Source organism: Dipteris shenzhenensis, chromosome 28, assembly GCF_047967505.1.
Source record: "Dipteris shenzhenensis isolate YYH24624 ecotype China chromosome 28, Dip_SZ_1.0, whole genome shotgun sequence".
In the NCBI taxonomy this organism is placed as follows: Eukaryota; Viridiplantae; Streptophyta; class Polypodiopsida; order Gleicheniales; family Dipteridaceae; genus Dipteris; species Dipteris shenzhenensis.
The window spans coordinates 3,385,471-3,406,591 of record NC_141623.1 but is presented as its reverse complement, the minus strand read 5'-3'; the positions used below and the strand labels follow the sequence as shown (position 1 = coordinate 3,406,591).

The window sequence follows — 21,121 nt, the reverse complement described above, 5'->3', positions numbered from 1 at the left end:
AATGCCAAATAAATCATGATTGTTGCTAGCCATTGCAAATGGGACAAGTCAAAAAGCACTGACAAAGTGACCCAAAAGATAGCCTCAAGGCTTGCAACTGCAAAAAATAGGACTTGCTGCAAATTTGGAAAAGTCCCAAAATAAGCTGTAATTTGCAAATGTGATCAAATGGCCTGCAATTTCTTGCCAAATTCACTGCAAATCTGAAAGTATTGTGCAATCTGCCTGCAATAGATCCAAAAGCCCCAATTTGTAGAGCAAAACTGAGCCAAAAATGAGGCAAATTTAGGAAAAGCCCCGAATTGTCTGCAAATCTGCAATCTACCTGCAAAATCGTAGCCCAAATGCAAAAGCCCTAAATGTCACAAAAAATTGCAGATTCACTGTAATGTTTGCTCCCAAAATCGAAGCCAAACAATGGCTGAATGCACAATTGAGTCTGCAAATGAATCCTGCAAGTACAAAACAGTACGGACGGAATTGTACGGTCAAATCTGATGCACGGATTGTATGGACGGCCGAACGGACAAATTTCTGAAGCGCAGTACGGACTGTACGGATAGATTTTTCTGACGCACTGTCATACGGGACTATACTGACAAATTGTTTTTGTGGGCAGCTGACGCGTCGTACGAAATCCGTACGATTGTACGGGATCGTACAGGTCGTCGAAGCTGTGCAGGATGTCCAATAGCTGAGCTTGACGATGGAGCTGAGGTGCAGGAGCTAGAGTTGGAAGCAGGAAGCAAGAAGCTAGGAGTAGGGAGCAGGTCCGGGAAGGAAGTGCTCTGATACCACTGTAGGCTCACGGAAGTAAAAGGATGCACAAGAGTGGAGCAAGAAGTGGAAGCCATCACAATCAACTAGTAGAATGAAAATGAAAGTACAAAGTACTATAAAAGAGAACCCTAGGACCTAGTGTCCTAGTGGTACCACTAGTACTAGGTGTCATAAGATACTAAAAGTACTAGGTGACCTAAGTGCCAATAACTAAAGCTACATGGCACATGTGCAGAGGGCATCGATATGACCGGGAGAAGATGGCCTACAGCTCCAACAACACGACACCAAATGGATAAATATTACTTCTATTGTCAGTTGCTCCCGGAGGTCAGTTGCTCCGGCAAGACATATTGAGGATCCATGTATCCTATTGTTCCAGCTGCTTTTGTTGAGACACGAGTATTAAGCTGTACATTAGCCCTTGAGTGTCCAAAATCTATCACTTTGGCAATGAGTGTTTTATCCAAAAGAGAGATTCCAATCTCTATGAATCATTGTGTGTGCGCGCCCGGGTGTGGGTGGGCTGCCAGGCGTATAGCTTCATCGGCTTGCCGGTCTTGTTCCATCATAGGAGACGGTTCTACGTTTGCTTTGAATCGCCCGGTTGCGAGAGATTTTCTTTTTAGATTGGGGACTTATCTTCATGCTTGCTTTCCGCGCATCTCTTTTGGCAGCTGGTTTTGGTTGTTTGGGAGATATGCCTCTACGCCGGACTATGATTCCTTCTTCAGTTGGTGTCATTACTGGGCTTTATGGTCTTTATATCATGCCTATAACTCTCACTTGTTTGGTTATTTTTCGTGGATGTTTATCATTTTTTCTGATCCTCCCTGCATCAGTCCCTTCATGATGCACATGCCCAAGGAGATCTTCCTCCTCCCCAGTTAGAATTATTGTTTCACTATTTGAGTTCTTGAGTAGAAATTGCTCCTCACTGAAGCACCTTCAAATGTACATTTTCCCTTAATGATATACTGCCTTTTACCATACCAAAAAAAAAGTGCCCATGTGTGTGATTGTGTATACACACCCCACATACATACATATCTATCTATCTATCCACACATACACACTTTTTTTTTGGGGGGGGGGAGGGGGAGAGAATCCATGTATGTTTATACTACACGAAGTAGTCTCCAAAGATGTCAATGTAGGACAGGTAAACAGAGGAATCTATCTGCCGAACACACAGACAATCATAGAAAGATTGCTTGAGTGACATTCGGAAGTAGTAAAACTTGGAAAAAGTTGAATCTCCAAAGACTCTATGATTTCTGTCTTTCCACAAAGCCAAGAGTTCCCAATATCGAACCGAAGTGAACAAAATATCAAACTCGCGTATCCGTGGGTAAATGAAAAAAAAGCTTGCCAAAGCAAGCAGTAGGAAACCTAGGCTGCAGAAAAAGTAGAAAGTCATGAGTCGTAGACCAATGGTAGAAACATGAAGCAAGGATTTCCTTGGAGTCAGACATCTGTGACAAACAACAAGAGCAATATGTCTACGTCCGAGGAGTTGGCCAAATGGAATAAGCCCAAGCATCACCTGCTATGGAAAAACCTATTGATGAAGAGGAAGTTTGCAGCTCCAAAGGTGCTTACAATTCATAGTCGAAATCTGATTTGCCCTATTTGAAATCCAAGGTGGAGGCATCAAAACGTTGTACAAACTGGCCACTGAGATATTAGCCAATAGTAATGGACGAGTGCCGGAACCCTGGCGGTGTAGAGCCCAATTTGTAAGACAATAAGAAAGCTCTAGCTTGGGTACCGGTAAGAAACATTGAACCATCTGAGAAAGAAAAATGGCAAAGGGGTTCATAATGCAGCCCCAAACCATACCTCCTAGCGATGGAAAGATAATAAAGTACGATTTGCATGAAGCACATCACCCACCAACTGAATCCCTTTGGATGAAATTAAGTAAGAGCACCTGGGTTCCTGCAAGGCAAGGGGATGATCAAATATCCTTGACACTCAGCATGCAAGGAATTTCCATCAAGAGAGTTGTGACCATGCCATTTGAGTGGTCAATTGTGAAAGAAGTGGTGCATCATCGTAGCCCAAGGCTGGTCACCCTGCAGAAATCCAGCATCATCTTCCCCTTATGTGCCAAAATATGAATGTGAATATTCCAAATATTCAGACCGCCATGCATCTTGGCGAACAAAGGTGCTCTTTTGAGTGTAATCTCATGCTCTTATGGCCATGCTTTGAGTGCCAAAAAGTCTCCATAAGAATGGGCATGAAAGATCCTCCTTACCAAACATCATAAGAACTGTATGTAGGCAACCAAAATTGATTGTACAATATGGAATCTCATATGAAGTGGCCAGGTGGTTAATTTCCACTATTCCAGCTTCTTTTTAAGCTTTGCAAGCACCCAATCCATTTGTTGGGGGTGGGTGACCATCCATCCCAAAGGATAACCTCTTGTAAGCTGACTCCGATGTATATCTAGTTCCTATAGGCAATCCTCTCTCTGGACTTTCGTATGTCTCAGTGTAAAAGGTGATATCTCTATCATTGTATGTCTCTGAAAAACCTCATGGGTTAGACCAAAGAGTGCCATTACAATTTCACACAGCCACCTTTACTCTGTCATGTGTTACCCTCCTATTAGCTCGACATTGTCATGTGCTGCTTGCATCCCTTTCTTCCCTCTCCTCCCTTCCGCTCTCTCCCGTATGATGACTTTGCCAGCCCTATATACAGCCCATTTCCCTTGCCATAGCTCGAACCATCCCCTCTCTGCGATATTCTTGCTGCTGCAAAAGTATGAGACCATCATCTAGATATATCCTTGTTCCCTTCAACGTGGCCCTCATGCTCATAAAAGTGGACTCATCTGTTGCTGTCCGGAATCTCACTATCATAGGTCTTGTCAGCATGACATCCTTGCCTATTCTCTAGGCCCCTTCAAAGGTCAGGTTGATGCCCATCTTGGTGATCAGTGCCTTGGCATCTGCCAACGGAGTGTCGCCCATTGGTAGGCCTCTGACAAGGACAAAGGCTTTTTGATTTCTTCTTTTCTTCTCCTCCAAGGCATCAGAGATAAATCCCTTTTTTTGGGGGCTGATTTGCCCTTCTTGACCACTTCTGTCCATTCTTTCATTTTTGCTTTTCCTTCAATTATTTGCTGAGAAATTTCTTCATGCCTCCCTTCCATGGTGGTTTGTAAGGCTGTTATGTCCTTCTTGAGTTTTGCATTCTCTGCTTTGAGGTTGCATGCATTTGTCCCCTTACCCTCTTGAGCTTGTAAAGTTTTCACTCGTTCCTTGAGCATATTCAGTTCCTCATTCAAAAGTGGCTGGATCTCACTCCATTTGGGTGTGTTCCTTTAAAACCTCATTCTCTGCTTGCAGGTTGATAACTTTAGTTTCCAATTCTTTTATCATTAGAGCATATTGGCTGGCCTTAGCATCCATCAACCGGGTCATTTCTTCCTGCATTTTGCATAGTTGAATTTCCAATTGTACCTGCATTTCAGTTTTCCACTTGCTCCATGTAGGCATGTAATCTACTCATGGTTTCTTCAGCATTTTCCCCTATCTTTTTCAGCAAGTTCTAAATATCTGCACATGCATCTTAGAGACTTCTTTCATTGTGACCATGCATGCTTTGGTGTGCTGGTCACTTATTTTCTGAGTATTCATCCATATAGCGCTGTATTTTCTATCCTCCTCCCCTCGAGTCCTTTTGTGAGGTGAGCTGTCCATTTTCACTACCTATGACAAGAAGATTTTCCCCTCCAAAAAGAGCTTCTATATTGCTGTGTGAAACATTGACATTGTCCACTTACAAATTTGAATTCCTTGTTCTTTTGCAGACAGCTATTATCTTGCGATTTTATTGATTGCTGCTTTGAGGGCGACAACATAATAAATTCAAAGTCAGTCTTTGGATCCTATGTGTTTGGTGCAGCTGATTAGAGCCCAATGTGGTTTGGACAGGACCCTTGCGCACTTTTTTCTCTTGGTTGCTTGCTATCCAGGGCCTTAGGCAGGGCTTGGATCTGCTCCAGCAGCCAAGCTTGGGTCAAGCTGTGGGCTGCCTAAGGTTGTCTCGCAGCCTGGCTCACAGCCAAGGTAGCCTCATAGCAGCCACCCAACCTTGCACGGCAGCATAATAGCATGGCCGGGGGGGGGGGGAGGGAGACAAGTAGGTGCAGCAACGGAACAGATAGGCACAGCAACAACAGCCTTGGATGGGTTGTGAGGGGGTTGCGACAATAGAAGGGTGATGTTGTTGCGGGCAAGCAGGAGGGCTGGGGGGGGAGAGGAAGAGAGAGAGAGAAAGAAAGAAAGATGCATTTACGTCTCCTGGAGGCCTCGTGGGCCTATGAGACCAAGTACAATCACCAAAGTAACCGATACAAGCCACTATGGGCTGAAGCAAAAGGGCTCGCTAAGGCCCTTTGCAGAGTACTACACTTTAAGCTAAAAGCTAAAACAAATATAACAAAAAGCCAGTACTCAAACACATAGCCCGGTGCCAAGGTGGCTCTCCTATGAGCTGCGAAAATATCTCGCATGTAAGTCTAGTATGTCGTCTCTGTCGGCGGTGAGGGACGTGGTGTCCGTGATCTCTATACCCGACGGGCGATGTCAATAGTGACTCCTCTGGTCAGGCGATCCCCCCCTGAAAATGGCTGTGATAGGATGGACCTCCATCGTGCATGCCTTGGTTCGTCTCTGCTCCTTTGGCTGCATCTCTCCGCGCCGTGTCTCGGCCTGCTGACCCACTCAGCCCTCATGTCATCTATCTCCTTCTCCTCAACTCCGTGATATCCAAGAGGACTCAAAAGTGTTAAAATCTGTAACATGTCGTTGGGCTCGATCTGGCTTGGGCACACAAGCCGCTGATGGGGTGCATCAGGGTCTCTCGATGTCGTTGCATCTCCATCAAATAGAGACCAACGCATACCTGATCCTGGAAATGGATCAATCGAGAGAGAGGTCCAAACCCGTGCCCCTCCTGAAATAAGCAATGGTATCGTCCTTGAATCTCGTAGTATACAAGGCAAGTACACAACGAGAGAGAGAGAGAGAGAGAGAGAGAGAAAGAAAGAAAGAAAGAAATTTTATTAAAGGTCCACGGAAGGCCATACATGGCCTATGGGACACAAAATCATCCGAAAGGAAAATACATCATCAACGATGCGCCAACTAGGTGGCCTCATCGTAATACCGCTAAGATGCCAAAAATGGCTACAAAAATCCTAGATACAAAATGAAATGAAATAGAGTACCGAAATTGCCTAGATACAAAATGTAAAATATGGAATATGAGGAACATCGTCTTCCCTAAGGGGTCTGTGATCCAAAGAAATGATTGAAGTCATGGCCATCGACCATGCCTCCTGCCATGAGTGTGAAGATCTGGGCAAGTGTCAAATGGGCTGCTGGCGGTGCCAAGTCTCCATGGAGCAATCTCCTCCGAAAATCTGCCATCATCCTCCGTCGTCTAGAAATAAAGCGACGGGTACGGCCTCTGTGTAAGATCATCCTGCGGTGCTGCCGGATCATGTCATATGTACATCCTCGGGGTGGAACCATCGGTGCTCTCTGGCAAGATGGGCTATCTCTGTGCTCATGGTCCTGCGCCTCGTCCTGCTCCTCATGAATAACCAGGTCTCTGGCAGGGATGCGACGGTGCTCTCTGAGGAATCTCTCTCTGTATCTGGTGATCTCCCTGATGAACAACGCTAAGCAATACTGATCCTCATACTCCATAATCCGAGAGAGAGGTCCAAATCCGTGCCCAAATAAACAGTGAAATCTGCCACGGATCTCATAATATAAAGGGCATCTGCAAACAAAGTGCTCCTCAGTCTCCACCTCCCCCATAGTGCAACAAGGGCATATCCTAGTCTCTCGCTTGGGTCTATGTCCGGTAGCTGTACGACGCATCCTGCCGGCCTCAACGTCTAATCTGTGGGAAGATACCCTGAGCTGGCCCAAGGCAATCCTGAGTGAGTGCGACATATGAACGCCGATATATCCTGGGGATATGATGAAGCCATCCTCTGAAATCCTGAGAAAATGGTCACGATATGTGGCCATCTTCGTAGGAAGCTCCGTGGGATGAACCCAAGTGCGAAACGTGTATAGCTGCAACAAATCTGCCCTGATAACCTGGCTGAGCTCATGTCGAGTGAGAGGGAGGCGAGGGGCATCTATGCTGTATCGAAATGGTGGCAGCCTATCCATATCCAAGCCCAGCGAGGTGAGCCATGTGGAGAGTGTGTGGTACCAACAAAAAGTATGACCTCTCTCCGCTAACATCTGCGAGGATGTCAGTGCTAGCCACGGTAATCGTGCTCTGCCTGCTGCTGAGTCTCCGAGCGCCCTGATCCTATGCAAGTACGTAACTGACTGAAATGCTGCATCTAGCGCTAGGGGTGTAGCTCCGAACTCTGCGAACGTAATCTGATGCGGTACCGTGGGCTTCGCTCTGATCAATCTGGAGAACATGATGATCTGTAACCTCTCTACTCGTCTCCAATCTGCAACCCTGAGATCTCCTGCCCAAAAGGGGCTAGCATACATGACTGCAGGTCTCACCAGCGTATCGAAAAGTAAGGACTTCGTGTCGGGATGCTGAAAATGTGACTGTGCACACTGCCTCTCGAGAAGAGCCAAGGCGGCATACCCTCTACTGATCCTATCTCGTGCTGCATGCGTCATGGTGAAGACTGGACCTCTAAATGTGGCACCCAAATATGTATACTCCCTAACTAGCTCCACCTCCTGCCCATCAAATGTGAAAGAGAACTCGCCTCTCCTATAAACCTGGTATGACGTGTTGAAGACCATGACTTTGGTCTTCCCAAGGTTTACAGATAACCCTCTGTCCTGACAAAAGCTGTGGAGTGCATGGAGATGTGCCTGTAAACCCTGCTGGGAGGAAGAAATAAGAACCACGTCATCTGCATAGAGGAGAATCGGTATCGTGGATCCTGCCAGTAAAGAACCTGTACCACCCATCGTCTGTATGTACATCTCTAACTCATCGATATAGAGACCAAAGAGTGTCGGAGACAAAGGACACCCCTGCTTCACCCCTATCGTACTGCGTACTTCCGCCGACAGCCCCGCCCGTGTCCTGACTCTACCTGTGACTCTCTCATACAAGGCCATGATCGCCCATTGAATCTCCCCATTGAATCCCAAGTCACGAAGTCGCTGGAAGAGTCTGAAACGCGGCACAGTGTCAAATGCCTTTCTGAAGTCCACGAAGCAACAATAGAGCCGTTGCTTACGTGACTTCGCCTCCTCAATCAAAGCCCTGAGTGTGAGGATATGATCTAGAGTCGAGTGCTCTGCACGAAATCCTGCCTGCCCTCTAGCTCTCATGCCTGTCGCCTCGGCATGGTCATTTATATGTCCTTCTAGAATGGTCGCATAAATCTTGGCCATGACATGGCCAATCATAATGGTCCTGTAGTTCGACGCCTCCAAAGGATCCCCCGACTTGTGTATGGGTACTATGGTATTTTCTAGCCAACTAGGTGGAAGACCTGTACAAATGGACTCGTTAAAAAGACGGGAGAGGACTGTAGCTAAGGCATCAATCCCATGGATTACATACTCCGCTTGCAATCCATCATGGTCCTTAGCTCTCCCAGTCTTCAAACGATGAGCTGCTGCTCGGACACTATTGGATGAGAATAAGGCAGAGGAGGTGGGTCTAGGCACATGGGATAAGTCGATCTGTGGCTGGTCTGGAATATCATATAAAGTGGAAGTATAGGCAAGCCAAACCTGCGGGTCTGTAAGAGGAGTTTGAGATTTCAAGCGAAGGAATTTCTTCCAGAATTCCTTGGAATCACAGCTGAAAAGTAAACTTCTCAGCTCCTCCTCATTTCGGGCTAGAAATTGGCACTTTTTGCGTCGCACCAAACGCTTGTAACTCTTCTTGGTCTCAATGAGGAGGGGAGACTTCTCTTGTGTCTCAAGGCGAAGCTTCCTGCGGAGTTCTTTACACTCCTCATCATACCATCCATTACAAGGCACAAGACCGACTGGTGGAGGACTGGATGTGTGGCAAGTGACGGGGAAGGACTTGTGGGCTGCTGAGATGATGGAGGTATGTACAAGGTCCCACCGATCCTGTGTGGAGGGTAGGGCATCGAGAAGGTGCGGACGGAGAAGACCACTCAGGTGCTGGCTATAAATATCATCAAACTGGTGGTCAAAATGAACCTCATAGTATGGCTGACGCTCATGATGTCTAGAAGGGGGGGCATGAGGAATCTGGGTAAGAATAAAGTGCAGACGTGCATGATCGGCTGAAGGCATAAAAGGGTCGACTGTGAGGTTATGTACAAAAGGGATTAAAGTCGGGGGACCCAAGACGTAATCAATGACGCTCGTGCCACCACCCGCGAAGGGAAAACATGTGGCTGTGGATGAATGCGGCCACTGTCGAAGTCCATTATAAATGACCATGCCGTGCGATGAGAGAAGCTCCAATAGGCGATGTCCCTGATCTGTCACCTCTACCCCTCTATCTGAAGATAAGCGTGGAAAACTCTCATCTGGGGCAGCTGGAACTAAGACTGGATCCTCAGCAAAGTCCAAAATCTCTGCCTGTCTGTCTGATGTCCTCGCGTTGAAGTCTCCTAAAAGGATGACCTCTCCGCGGCGTGAGTACTCCAATACATCGGCTGACAAATCCTCAAAAGGTGACTGTCCTGGTCCATCTGAGGCATAACGAGACTGTCTCGGGGGAAAGTAGCATACTGCAATAAACAAGTCTCTCAGGGGGGGTCTCCTGATCCGTACCCAAAGATATCTGGCCCGATGGTCTCTGCTCATGACTGTGAGTATCGATCTGAGATGCTCTCTATAAAGAACTGCCACACCGCCAGATCCTCTGACTCCTCCTGATCGTCTAGTCTGCTGTCGAAAGACAGACTCCCAGGCATACCCTGTCACCTGCGGCAAGCCTCTCTCTGGGCTCTCATGGGTCTCTGTAAAGAAGACGATGTCCTGATCAAAAAAGGCCTCTCGTAAGTTGCCAGGCTGAGCTGTGAGGGAACCATTACAGTTCCAAACTGCGAAACTCAAGCTATCTGGCATACTACGTGTCCCATAGGCCTCGTGTCGTCAACTGTGGGCTCCAGCCGGTCTAGATCGCATAGCTCCTATCAAAAGTCTGCCCTCTCTGATCACGGCCCACTTGCCCTCACGACGGGCAACATCCCTCTGTGCAATGAGACGTCTATGCTCCTCCCACTGAAGAGCTGTAAGGTCCTCATCCATGTGAATCTGTGGATGGTCCCTCAATCTGGATCTCCTTCGTAATGCTGCGAGACGGGCCTCAGCATCTCTGAATCTGATGATAAGTGGCTGGTGCCGTGCTGGATCCCGGCCCACTCGATATGCAGCTACTATGCCATGATCCTGAACTCCGAGTGTCCCAGATATGAAATCTGTCGCCTGATCCATGGCTGATCTCGTATCTGATCGCTCAACTCCGCGGATGCGGATGTTGAGGGCCTTCTGAGCTCGCCGCTGACTCTCGGCAATAGTCTCAGAGACTGTGGTCTGCTGGGCCTGTGGGGCTCTACGCACAACGTCCACCCACTCTGAGGTCTTCTGTACCTCTGTCTGCAGTGTGGCCAACCTCTCCTCAACTGCTGCACTAGCTGGAGGAGCTACATGCAGCTGCTGGAGGCGATCATCGCATGCCACAACATGCTCCTGAATGCGTGTCTCCAGCTGCACTATGCGCTCAGCATGTGTCCGTAACTGGATATCCCGATCAATATCTCCGGTATGAAGCTGGCGAATATGGGAGTCCTGATCAGATCTATGACTCTCAACTGTCGATAGCTGATCAGTCAGTGTGTGTATCTGTGTTGTGAGAGACTGAATCGCAGCGCCCTGAAGTCTGCAAGTCTCCATGCACTGCATAACTAAATCTCTCAATCGCAGATTATCTGCCAGGACTGCTTCCGCTGTGGAGGGTGAAGGGGAGAGGGGGTACAAGGATGAGGGGGTAAGAGGGTAAGAAGGTGAGTAAAGGAGGGGTGCAGAAAATGGAGGTCCTGAAGAGAGAGATCCGGTAGAAGGAAGTAGGGAGTCAGGGACCGAAGAAGAGCCTGCACTAGGGGAGGAAGGGGCTGAAAGGGAGGGTCGGTGGGGAGAGGTGGGAAGAAGCTGGGTAGGGACTAGGGGAGGGGAAGAAGAGGAGGGAGGAGGCTGGGTAGGGAATAGGGAAGGGGAGGAAGAGGAAGGAAGAGGATGGATAGGGACTAGGGGAGGGGAGGAAGAGGAAGGAAGAGGATGGGTAGGGACTAGGAGAGGGGAGGAATAAGCAAGGGAAAGGGCTAGGGAGGAATGAACGGGAGCAAGAGGAGGAGGTGAGACCGAAGGAGGGAGAGGAGGAGGATTGAGTAGAGGAGGTGGGTAGGAAAGGGTTGGGATTGAGGCAAGGGAGGTAACCGGAAGTGATGGGGGAGATGGAAGTAAAGGAGATGGGGTCGGAGCCACAGGAGGATTGAGTAAAGTAGATGGGTAGGAAAGGGTTGGGGTGGAGGCAAGGGAGGTCGTTGGAGGTGGTGGGGAAGGAGATGTTAAGGGTAAAGAAGAACTTGCCTCTTCGGCTCTTGTACTGCTGCCTATGCTTTTATCTTTCTCTACTTTTGCTCCTTGGAGGGCCATGGTGGAGCTCCTTGTTTGTGGCATCTCCTTACTCCTGGAAGTGCTGAATTCTCTGCTCAAAACTGCCTCTAAGGGCCATGGTGGAGCTGCTAAATTCTCTGCTTTCAAAACTGTCAAAACTGCCTCAAAAACTGCCCCTTTTCTGTTTTTCCTGCACTTTAAGGACACTTGCTGTAAGTCTATTCGCACGGGGGGGGGAAGAGAAGTTTAAGACTTTCCTTAAACCCCCTTCCCTTCCAACAGAGGCTTCCGCAGGGAGCTGAGCTGCTGGCTTGCACAGGGAGGTTGCGGGGCTGAGCAGGAGAGACTGTGGCGAGGGAGCTGTTGCGAGGCAGGAGGCGAGAGAGGAGCAGCTTGCGCAGGGAGGGTTGGCTGCCCGACAGGAGGAGCTGTTGCGACTGAGCAGGAGGGAGCTGTTGCTGCGAGAGAGGCTGAGGCGGAGGGAAAGGGGCTGAGGCTGAGCGGGTGAGGGAGAGAGGGGAGCGGGTGAGTGGCGGGCTGAGGCTGAGCGGGTGAGAGAGAGAGAGTGAGGGGGATGTACAGGGCGGAGTAGAGGCGGGGTAGGGGCAGGGGTAGGGGCTGAGAGTAGAGGCGAGGGTAGGGGCGGGATAGGGACTGAGAGAGGGGCAAAGGAAGGGGCTCAGGAAGGGGCAAAGGAAGAGAGAGAGAGAGAGAGAGAGAGAGTAGAGGCGAGGGTAGGGGCGGGATAGGGACTGAGAGAGGGGCAAAGGAAGGGGCAAAGGAAGAGAGAGAGAGAGAGAGAGAGAGAGAGAGAGTTTATTAAAGTCTTTGAGAGACCGAAGGGTCTACGAGATACGATGAGAGCTGAATGGGAGGAGCCACTTAGAGGGTATATGCATCTAAGACAAATATGAATACTAAATAATTGAACCCATGGGGAGAAAGATAGATCTGCAATGTGGTATCACTATGACGGTCCCCTATATGCTGTTTGAGGAACCAAGATCTGAGAATGCATAGAGGAGAGTCTCGATAGATAGGGACTTTGGGGAGGATCGGTGCTATGAAGGAATGAAACCTGTGATAGAGCTCTGGCGTCAGTCAGGCTATGTGGTCCGCTGTGGTCTTTGGTGGTAGCTCTCTGTTGGACAAGTGCTACTGTCATGCCTTCGATTGTGTCCATGATTTGGCAAAAATGGAGGGAGATCCCCAAGCCTTAACATGCTGGCGGCTTTGTCATCTCTCGCGCTTTGGATCTCAGCTGCAGCGGCTTCCTAGGGACTGCTGGTCCGTGCTATCCGACTTGAAAAAATTGGGTATCATCCTCTGAGTGGAATCTTGCTGAGCCTTCTGATCTCGTCTCTGTGTCCTGACTAGCTGGTCTCTTTGTCGACAGCCTTGTGAACGAAGGTCGTAAAACGTCTTTGATTCCAATGATTCAAGAGATTGGAGAGGGGACCGAATCCATATTTGGAAAAAGAATTGTCAGAAAACGTCTCTTACCAGGTCTTGTATGTGTATGGCTGTACCAGGTCTTGTATGTGTATAACTGTACAAGATCGTCCCAACTAAATTGGTTAGCCTCGTGATAAATGATCAGAATAGAGGGGGCCTCAAGGCTAAACTGAAAAGGAGGCAGTCTTTCCATGTGGAGAGATCATGTATATATGTACGTCTGCTCATATGTGTGGACGTATGATGTATGTTCATGTGGACATATGTATGTGTGGACATATGTATGTTGTATTCAAATACACACTCTCACACACAGACACAAAATGCATACATGTATCTATTATTTGTATTTGCACAAGTATATGCATATATGTTTGCATGTCTATTTAACATATGTAGGCATGGATGTATCATGAATCTGTCATATTACGTTGTCAGGTATCACTTTATTTTACGTTTCTTTACATTTTTAAATAAATCTTAGTCAACATTAGCTTATGCTGATATAATTGCCAAATTTTAGTTTACTCACAGGGTTCTAATGTCTGACCTGTTTTTTTTCCATCAGATTGTCTATCACGCCATGTGAACACAAATTTTTTTGTAGCAAATGCAGTCATTGGTGACACTGTCAGGAAGCAAATAAGAGACCTTAGAAATGGTGATGCTTTACTGCTAGGGAATTTGCAGCTACACAAAGAGGAAGCAGCGAATGATAAACAGTTTTCAAGGGTTTTGACAGAAAGTATCGACATTTTAGTAAATGATGCCTTTACAGTGTCCCATAGGGTTCTTGCATCCACTGTTGGTGCAACTAGTTTTGCAAGTGCCAGACTTGCAGGTTTCGAACTTGAGAGAGAGCTGTACTTCCTGAATATGGCTATGAATACACCGAAGCTTCCGTTTGTTGCAATTGTATGTCCTGTCTCCTTAATGCTGCAACTTGCAGCTGTTATTATCATAGTACTTGTTATATATATGAGGGCAAATGTTCGAACTTCTTTTGGGTGCTGTTGCAGAATCATAATATACTGTTGGTCGACATGACTGCATGATAAAAAAAGGCATCTTTTCCATGTATAGGAAGTTCTTTATGAGCTGAGGGAAGGCTGTTTTCGTAACTGCACATTGTCATTTTTTATATCTATTTTTAAATCCCCTGCATATTGAGAAACCAGGGAAACTGGATTGCCCTCTTTTTCACGAATGCATATAAAAGCTTCATCATATAGGCACAGGTCGAGCAAAAAGACCAACTATAATGTGACTTTTGTGTTTTCTTCTTTTGCAGATTGGTGGATCAAAGCTCTCACACAGTATTGGTGTGCTACATAATCTGCTGAATAAATGCAGTACTCTCATAATCACAGGATCAATGGTGTATACTTTTCTTAGTGCACGAGGGTGTCATTGCCCTTCAGATTATATTGAGAAGGCTTCAGTGCCAGATGCCTTACATTTGTTACGGGCTGCTGCAACACAGAGGCTGCACGTGCTTCTACCAGAGGACTTCATGTGTGTTAGAGAGGGCCATGATAATGTATCATTTAAAGTTGATAGTCTACCTGAAGGTGAGGTTGGTATGAAACTTGATCTTTTTTATTTGTCTGATTTCTTTTTCAATGAAAAGACTTGTAGTAAGGATGAAAAAAACCCCAAAGCGAAAGCTCAAGGCTGAAATACATCATGCAAAACACAAGAAGAAAACACCCAAAGTGGGCTAAAGGGTGCTCATCAAATCGAGCTAGAAAATAACGAGTGTCACCTCAACCTTGTAGTGGTCTCTGAGAAAAATGGGGATCCACTCCACTCCCTGAAAAAATCTGTCCTCTGGCTTCTGACTCCCTGGCGAAAACTTTCCCTTTGGTAGAAGCTGCTCGGGAAGATCCTGCATGCTCACCCAAGGGGCCATCAAAGTATGTAGGGTATCTGTCCATATACTAGCCAATGTGCGACGGGTGGATCTGGAAACCATCCAAAGCCTTTGCATCTAGATCTCCAAATATGCCATGCTGAAATTCTTGCTAGATCTCCCACCAATTATCCATTGTGGCATGTGTAGGTCTGTAAGCATGTTTGATGGAACAAGAAATCGTTGATCCAAATCCCATACACGATTGCATAGTTACATTTTTTTTAAAGGGAAATAATCTTTTCTGGGGAAAGGGGAGATGCATTATTTAAAAAACAAGGGACAGAAAGGAAAGTCAGCCAAGGCTGTTTTTGTTTGGTTGCGTCACTGGCAGCAAAGCGTGCTGATGATGCATTTCTAATGGCCTTGCAACTATTAGAAGGGCATTATTTCATGCTATAAGAATAAATACATAAATCTATTGTAAAAGATTTTAAGAATGTAACAACCCATCCATGGACAATGATAGTAAATTTCCTTAAGAGAACCAAGCAGATGTCAATGTTTGTTATTCTTGTTGGTCTAAAATAGATCCATGTGATCGCCCATCATAATGTAAATGTCAGGTTCTTCGCTGATGGTTCAGCTTCTTTATATGCCATTAACAATTCAAGTGATTCTATTTAATGAACTCCATGTATTTGTTTTTGTGTGTGTGTGGGTGGGTGTGCATGCACACATGCATGCATACATACATACATACATATGTATGTATAAATATATAAATAAACATATAGACACACACTTTTTTTTTGGTGAGAAGAAATATTTTATTGCTGTAAAATAATTACATTCATAGTTACTTCAAAAGCGGAGTAACTACTACTCAACTGAAAATCTTAGTATCAGCTATATATACATCATGATCAATCAAATGAGTCTAAAAGCAATCATAAAACGATTGCTGCAGAGATCATTTGAAAAAAACAAAAGATGGAAAAGTAGGATCACCAAAGACTCTATGATTTATGTGTTGATGAACTGAAAGGAAAGCATGGAGTGAACACAAACTGAGAATTCTTGCTTTTGGAATGAAGAAAGGTGAGGTCCTTAAGTGGGCACCTCTTACATGATCACTAACATCACTGATGACCTCTGAGCTCCACAATCATCTCCTCAATCTGCTCCTAGATTCTCTCAATCATCCTATGTGGCTTCTACCACCACCTAACAGTGCTTATGGGCACCTAACTGTGCCTCTAGCACACACAGATAGAAACCAAGGTGTGCCTGGGGCATACACCTTGAGATATTCCATCATACCCGCCCTCAAGGGAATGCCTAAGGCTATGTCAAGGATACGTCTAGTCTCATAGTTTCTCATGCCATCTCATGGTGGTCAAGGATAAATCTATGGCGAGGTTCTCATGCTAGCAAGGGGTTCCCAAGGGTGTGAAGTAAACAAAAGGGATACAAAAGACCTTCCAATGGTTATCTCCCCTGCATGTACATGCACACAATGTCCGCAGGAGGTACCATGGAGCAAAACACATACACATGGCCTACATCATATGGTGACTAGAGGTGTTTACAAAACACAATAGTTTATTTCATTCATTTTGGAGGACTATCCAGGCTGAGTACCTTGACTCAACATAAAAGAGAGATCTGGAGCATATATGGAGATGATTCAAAAATCATAATCTTCATAGGATGCCTCATCTTGTGGAGGCACATCAACTGAAAGTAGATTGGCAGTTTCTGACTTTGTAGTTGCTTCCTTTTTGGCTCTACAAAACTTTTCATGGTGATTGTTTTTGCCACAGTGTTTGCATGGATTGATCTTGAAGCAGTCTTTTGAGAGGTGATTAGTCTTCCCACAATGTTTGCAAGGTGAAAACTTGCCCTTCTGAATTTTTATGGCATAGGTTGTGTCATTGCCTCTCCGGAGTTCCATGTGCCTTTCTTCTTCTTGAAGAGCAGAGATAAGACCTTCAAGATTAGGATTAGGAAGATTTTTCAAAGTGGTAACAACATGATTATAATCTTCAGGCATACTCTTGAGCAACACTGCCATTGCATCATCTGTAGTGATTGGAGAGTTGATAGAAGCAAGTTGAGTCATGAGACTCCGCATGTAATTGACATGGGTAGCCAAAGGAGTGCCACTAACCATCTTCAATTCAAAGAAAGCAATCTTAAGTGATAATTTTGAGATGTGAGAGCTAGCACCAAAAATAATGTCAAGCTTCTGCCAAGCTTCTGAAGGAGACTCCAAATCAGAGATGTGATGAATATAGTCATCTCCTAGGGCAAGAGCAATGATGCCATAGGCTTTCTCCTCTCTAGCAGGATCTCTTGCCGGGCGTGTCAGAGCTGAGGATTCTCCAGCATTGGAGGCTGTTGAAGAAGAAGTTGAAGCCGGTTTGACAAGCCCCCAGAGGTTTTCCCTCATCAATGCAAACTTAACCTTCATTTGCCATGTGTGAAAGCTCTTACCATTGAACTTATCCATATTCAAGATGGTAGCCATGAGAGGGTCTAACCGAGAATGGGCAGTGTCTACTCTCTTACAAGGCTAGAAAGAGTTGAAGAGCTTCAAAATACAAGCATTTAGAGTAGCAAAGGCTTGCAACCAAAATCCATACTACAAATCAATGATGCTTTCACTTGCATGCTTCATAGAGGTGACTAAATGAAAGTATTCCAAGCAAATCTAGGTATAGCAACTTAAAAGAAAGTTGTAGCCACAGTTGTACTGATGCTTTTCAATATTTTAAAACCTTAGAAATGCTAAAGTAGCATCTAATGTAGCATCAAACTCATAACCTTGTCAAAACTGTCCAAAACAGAGGCCTGAACTTGAAGGGCTTGTATCTCACTCTTCAAAGCAAAGAAAACAAGGCTTTCTGAAGCAAAAGAAAGCTCATATACCAAAGAAGATCCAGCACAGAGGTTGGGCGAAATGGCGCGCGATATTGCTGGCTGGAGCGTCATCAAAATCGACTGGTTTTTGGCTCTGTTCTCCTTGAATAAGCAACCACTGCTGCTCAGATTTCAACACAAGATAGCCCAAGGTATGGAGAAGCTTCCCGTGAAAGGAATTAGAGAAAGGTGGAGCAGACACAGAGAAAACGCAGAAGACAATTTCGACGATTTTCGTGGAATGGCGACTAGCAGCGACGACCTTTTTCCAATTGCTTGCAGGTGGAAGAAATGGTGAAGATGAAGAAGAAGAAGATGATGTGGTACAAGTGGGCTCAAGGAGGATCAAAGTGCTCTGATACCATGTTGGTGAACTGAAAGGAAAGCATGGAGTGAACACAAACTGAGAATTCTTGCTTTTGGAATGAAGAAAGGTGAGGTCCTTAAGTAGGCACCTCTTACATGATCACTGACATCACTGATGACCTCTGAGCTCCACAATCATCTCCTCAATCTGCTCCTAGATTCTCTCAATCATCTTATGTGGCTTCTACCACCACCTAACAGTGCTTATGGGCACCTAACTGTGCCTCTAGCACACACAGATAGAAACCAAGGTGTGCCTGGGGCATACACCTTGAGATATCCCATCATTATGTCCATTCATAGAGTCCACAGTGCCCAGTAGCGCACCCAAACAAAAAATAAATCAAAACCCTATCTAGCTGGATGAAAACCAAATAACCGGAAGAACCTGCCAAAAGTAACAGTAGGAAATCTCGCTCGAAGCCCCTGTCAAATGAGAGCGAGGAAATCACAAGTGTGTGGACAATGCCAAAAGATGTGAAGCACAGATTCAACAGAATGTAGACATCTGTGGCAAACAGTTGGAGCAATATGTCTATGCATGAGTAACTGCCCAGATGAAAAAATGCCAAGTAGGACTCGCCAAAGGAAAAACTGTTGCCAAAGAGGGACTTTATAATGCCAAAGGAGACGCAACCGCTTTCTCCACCACTTTAGTAGGCGATCCATATGCCAAACAGAATTTACTCTGTCAGAAATCCAAGGCGGAAGTAACAACACTTTATACAGAGAAGGCACTGTGATATGTGAGAGCTTCAAAGGACGGGTTGAAGAGGAAGAAGAATGCAGAGTCGAATCTTCAAGCCTATCCTGAAGTTCCAAACGAGGTACCGGTAAAAAAGGTTGGAGCATTTCGAAAATTTTATGCCATAAAGGACGATAATGAGCTCCCAAACCATATTTGCTAGCAGCCGTAGAAAAAGATAAAAGAGTGCCATCATCCTGAAGTACATCCGCCACAGAAGAAATGCCTTTGAAAGATATAAAATAAGAACGCCTGGGTTCTTGTATAGCCAAAGGAGGGTGGAATACTTTGGAATAATAAATATTCTCAGTCCTCAAGGATTTTCCCGACAAAGAATCCTTGCCATGCTATTCCAAGTGGGATAAAATATGCTTCCAATCAAGAAGCAAACGACAGACAATTCCCTCTCAATAAAAGATTCCTCCAATTCCAAAGCTTAAGTAGTGGAAATAATAGGAGAAACATGCTACAAAAGTAAATTTCTTGTAGACAAAACCTGTTGCGAGGGAGGATCTGCAGAACCAAACTGCTGAGAAAAATGATGTACACAAACGAAAGCAAGCTGTGACTGTGATGTAGTCCATGAACCATCAGGTAGAAGCACCTTGCAAATGTTTGTTTTTAATCTCTTCTGATGCAAGCTTTTAAAAAATTGTTTGGAAGAGCAATCTTTATGTGTAAAAGCTCTTTGTCTTGCTCTAGTCTCCCATTTAGCCAGTTTCCTGTGATCATTGATTTGAAGACAATGTTTAGCTTAGCATAGTGTTGTTTGCTTGCAAGGACAAGGGACGAAGATGACCGAGTTCAGTGAGGTATTGACAAGTCAATTTGGCCTGAGCAACAGTTTCCCTCAGAGTCTTCATGTAAGACTTGCCATAGTCTCTAATTACAACTTGCATTTTGGAAACAAAAGAATCCCATGCATTATCTATATCAAAGTGGCTCTGAGAAGACAGAGATTGATATGCTTCAGTAACCATTGCCTTGAAAACAACATGCTACAAATAGCTATTGTTGACAATCAAATGTCGCCTTTGAGGTAGTCTATCATCTGGCATATCATAAAAGGATAACCTCAACCATAACGGTGCATGATCTGAATGCACAAAGGCATAGTCAATCCACATTTTGCATGTAAAATCATCATTTTGTTGCGGAGCTACACTATACCAACGATCCAGACGTGCCTGATAAGAAGAAAGGACATTATGTTGGAAAGTGTATCCAGGTGACAAAGGCTGCAATTCCTTCCAAAGATCAACCAAATCAAGATGCATCAGTAATTGAGACCATGCATGCCTTTTAGGGGTTAACATATGAGTATTTCATGATGTATTGTCACCCTGTTGCAGAGCATTATTGAAATCCCACATATAAAGGCATGATATCTCCATGGATATCATTGCATGGCATCCCAAATTGCACTTCTATCTCGAGAAGATTGAGGTGCATAGACAGAAGCAAACTCAAACACCTCGCCTTGAATGATGCATTGAAGAATAATCCATCTGCTTTGATTGTCATTTAAAGCAATAACTGGCTGAAGCTCATGCTTAATCAGAAAGACTACACCTGAGAAAGAGTGCTCCCGAGCATAGAAGATATCATAGCCACAGTAATGACCTGTCTTTCCTGCATAGACACGTTGATTGTGTTCTTGTAATGCCACTATATCAGGCTGAAATCTATGGATATACAGCCACACAGATTTCCATTTCCTACTGTCACACATCCCCTGAACATTAAGTGTAAAGCATTTGATATGAGCAGTCATATTTACAGATATTTATAGGAGAATAACAGCTATGTACAGCAGCAACGTTCAGGATGTCAACCTTGCATTTCTACCTCAGGGTCAGGGCCTCTTCCCTGAGAAGAAACATCCCCCTGAGGAGTAGACAGCAAAACAGCAACGTCTTCTTCAGGGAAGAGGGTTCTGCTAGCTGTCATTGCAGCCCATGTGATCCCAATTCCTGAATTGACCTCTGGAGAGTTTCCACTAGAAGATGCACCATTCCAAGTGCGAGGGGGTGGAGGTCGTCGAACAGAAATAACTTTTCTTGGACTTTGCCATCCATCAATTGGAGTTTTTGGTCCTTTTGCTGAGGGTTGAATATCAGGAAGCGAAGGGGAAGAAGCAGTCCCATTTGAAACCATTGGAGCTTTGCCTTTATCCTGATTCACAAAAAATTATCTATTACCTTTATTTTTATTCCCAATAGAGGTAGGAGCATCCTTGTTGGGCATCTAAACAGGCAAAGTGGCAGGAGGCATTTTATGCTGACTCATTGAACACTGCAAAGCCATGTGCCCAAATTTTTTACATTTAAAGCAAGCCTCTGCAAATAATCCCCATTTCAATTT

General features: G+C 45.4%; 1 protein-coding gene across 13 annotated transcripts in view; it reads left to right on the top strand.

Moving 5' to 3' along the window:
* The window catches only part of LOC147883049 (uncharacterized), a 262,662-nt gene that overhangs the window by 42,823 nt on the left and 198,718 nt on the right, over positions 1 to 21,121 (top strand). For all 13 annotated transcript variants that reach the window (XR_015543772.1, XR_015543771.1, XR_015543775.1 and 10 more), the window contains 2 exons: positions 13,438 to 13,784; positions 14,161 to 14,440. Coding sequence is in view for 8 of the 13 variants with exons in the window: in XM_087399419.1 (XP_087255545.1) it covers positions 13,438 to 13,784; positions 14,161 to 14,440 (627 nt within the window). In the remaining 5 variants the exon portion in view is untranslated. The remainder of the gene's footprint in view (positions 1 to 13,437; positions 13,785 to 14,160; positions 14,441 to 21,121) is intronic.